At 43.1% G+C, this 2500-nt stretch overlaps 1 protein-coding gene across 1 annotated transcript; it reads left to right on the forward strand.

Annotated features, from left to right (window-relative positions):
- The first annotated feature begins 115 nt into the window (after nucleotides 1-115).
- LOC125605096 lies at nucleotides 116-1204 on the forward strand. Its single transcript, XM_048775098.1, has one exon. It carries the CDS (start codon nucleotides 116-118, stop codon nucleotides 1202-1204), a length of 1089 nt encoding a protein of 362 aa, XP_048631055.1.
- Nucleotides 1205-2500: the final 1296 nt, after the last annotated feature.

Raw genomic sequence — 2500 nt, forward strand, 5'->3', positions numbered from 1 at the left:
GAAGAAGTATGAAGTGAGGGTCTTAACTAAGGAAGGGAAGCACTCGGTGGCGATTCCGGAGGAGATTCTAACGGATTCAACACCGCTGTGGGATGATTTCGTTGTTGGCAATTTCATGGATCTTGCTCCTCATATGGCGAAAGTTCACATGGTAGTCAACAAGATCTGGAGATATGGAGAGTTAGCTTCATCGGTGGATGTATTTGAGGTCAATGCTACGACGATGAGATTTCGGATCTCAAATTCTAAGGCTCGAGAGAAGGTGCTTAAGAGAGGAATGTGGAATATTGTGGGTGTTCCCATGGTGGTAACTAAGTGGACTCCAAAATCGGAAGAGGAGAAACAGGAGGAAAATGAGATTCCGATGTGGGTGCATCTTAGGAAGGTACCTCTACATATGTATTCATGGCAAGGCATCAGTTTCATGACCAGTACCGTGGGACTTCCTGATAAACTGCACCCGGAGACGCTTGCGTGTACAAACTTGGAGGTGGCAAAAGTTTTCGTCAACGTTGATATCTCAAAGACATTACCTAAAGAGATTGAGTTTTCAAAAGATGGAAAGGAATTTACAGTAGAGTTTCACTACCCTTGGTTGCCAGCGAAGTGTAAACTGTGTGAGAAATGGGGCCATACAGAAAGAGTCTGTGTGAGGAATGGTAAGGAGAAGAAGAAAAAGGAGGTTGTGGTTGATTTGAAGAGTGACAGTGATGATAAGGGTAAACATGTGGAGAAGGAGGTTACTGAGGAGGTTCTGCAAGAGGTAGATTGTAATAAAGAGGCAGGAGAGGTTTTGGGGGCTCTAGAGGACTCAAATTGGTCCACGGTTCCTTCAGAAAAAGTGGGTAGATTTTCTCCGGGGCATGTGTCTGTTGTTCAGATCTCTGCATCAAAATACTCGGTACTAGCAGTTGATGATCAGAAGGAGGGTGAAACAGAAATGGAGGAGGGTGAGATAGCTATAGATGATCAGGAGGATATTGAAGAGGAGACAATGGAGATGTGTGAGCTGTCGATAAGATCTGAAGAAGACCAGTTAGAGGATGACATATTAGAGCATCAGAGTAGAGGAAAAGACAAAGGGGCGATGAAGAAAGGGTTGAAAAGGGGGCCGAAGCTTAAAGCTCAGGATGTAAATCCTGCTAAGAGCACAAGGCCTTCTCGGAAAAAAAAACTAATATGTCGTGCTTCTTCTGGAATGTGAGAGGATTTAACAAGTCTTTAAAGCATTCTGTGGTCAAGGAGTGGATTGGTAATAAAGACATGAAGTTTGGCTGTATTCTGGAAACTAGGGTGAAAGAAATAAAGGCGGAGAAGATAATAAAGGAGGAGTTTAAGGAGTGGTCTACGATCATGAATTATGAGTGTAGTCAAGGAGGTAGAATTTGGGTTCTTTGGAGAGAGTCTGTCAGAATGACCCCTGTTTTTAAGTCTGATCAACTGATAACTTGTTCTGTGGGTTTGGAAGGAGAAGAGGAGTTTCTATGTACGTTTGTTTATGCAAGGAATTTAAGTGAAGAAAGAAAGGAGTTATGGGATGATTTATGTCACCATCATGACTCGGCTATGTTTAAAAATAAGGAGTGGGTGATAATGGGTGATTTTAATGAGATACTAGAAGGAGATGAGAATTCGCGGTTTGCTAGTTTGGGAAGAGTTTCAGGAGGTATGCGGGATTTTCAGAGAGCAATGCTTCATTGTCACTTATCTGATTTGGGCTACCAGGGGCCAGTGTTCACTTGGAGTAATAAACAAGAGGATGGTATCATATGTAAAAAGCTAGATCGAGTTTTGATGAATGACGCTGCTCTCCACCGGTTCACAAATGCTTACTCTATCTTTGCACCAGGAGGGTGCTCTGATCATCTGCGCTGTACGATTCAGCTCAAGCCACCTCAAGGGAAAATAAGGAAGCCTTTCAAGTTTGTTAATGCCATAGGTGCTTTGCCTAGGTTTCTACCCATGGTTGGAGAGTTCTGGGACGCAACGGAGGTGCTATTTCATTCAACATCAGCTCTATATAGATTTTCGAAGAAGCTGAAAAATTTGAAGCCTTTGATAAGAGAGTTGGGCAGAGAGGGGCTGGGAAATCTTACGAAAAAAACTAAGGAGGCTTATGAGCTGTTGTGCGAGAAGCAGAGGTGTACGCTTCAGGATCCAAGTGGGGCTGCCGCCCAGGAGGAAGCAAATGCTTATGAGAAATGGCTGAGAGTAGCAAGTCTGGAGGAGGATTTTCTTAAGCAACGTTCAAAGCTTTACTGGTTGGAGGTGGGAGATCAGAACAATAAAGCTTTTTACAATGCGATACGAACTCGTCAAGCTCAGAATATGATCAGAGAGATAAGGTGTGATGAGGGAAACATAGTAACGGATCAGAAGGATATTAAAAAGGAAGCAGAAAAGTTTTTCTCGAACCTGTTGAATATGTGTCCTGAAGATTATAAAGGCACTACTGTGGAGGAGTTGAGAGAGCTTCTACATTTTAGCTGCAGTATGGAAG

This window comes from Brassica napus, unplaced genomic scaffold, assembly GCF_020379485.1.
Source record: "Brassica napus cultivar Da-Ae unplaced genomic scaffold, Da-Ae ScsIHWf_700;HRSCAF=1016, whole genome shotgun sequence".
Taxonomy (NCBI): Eukaryota; Viridiplantae; Streptophyta; class Magnoliopsida; order Brassicales; family Brassicaceae; genus Brassica; species Brassica napus.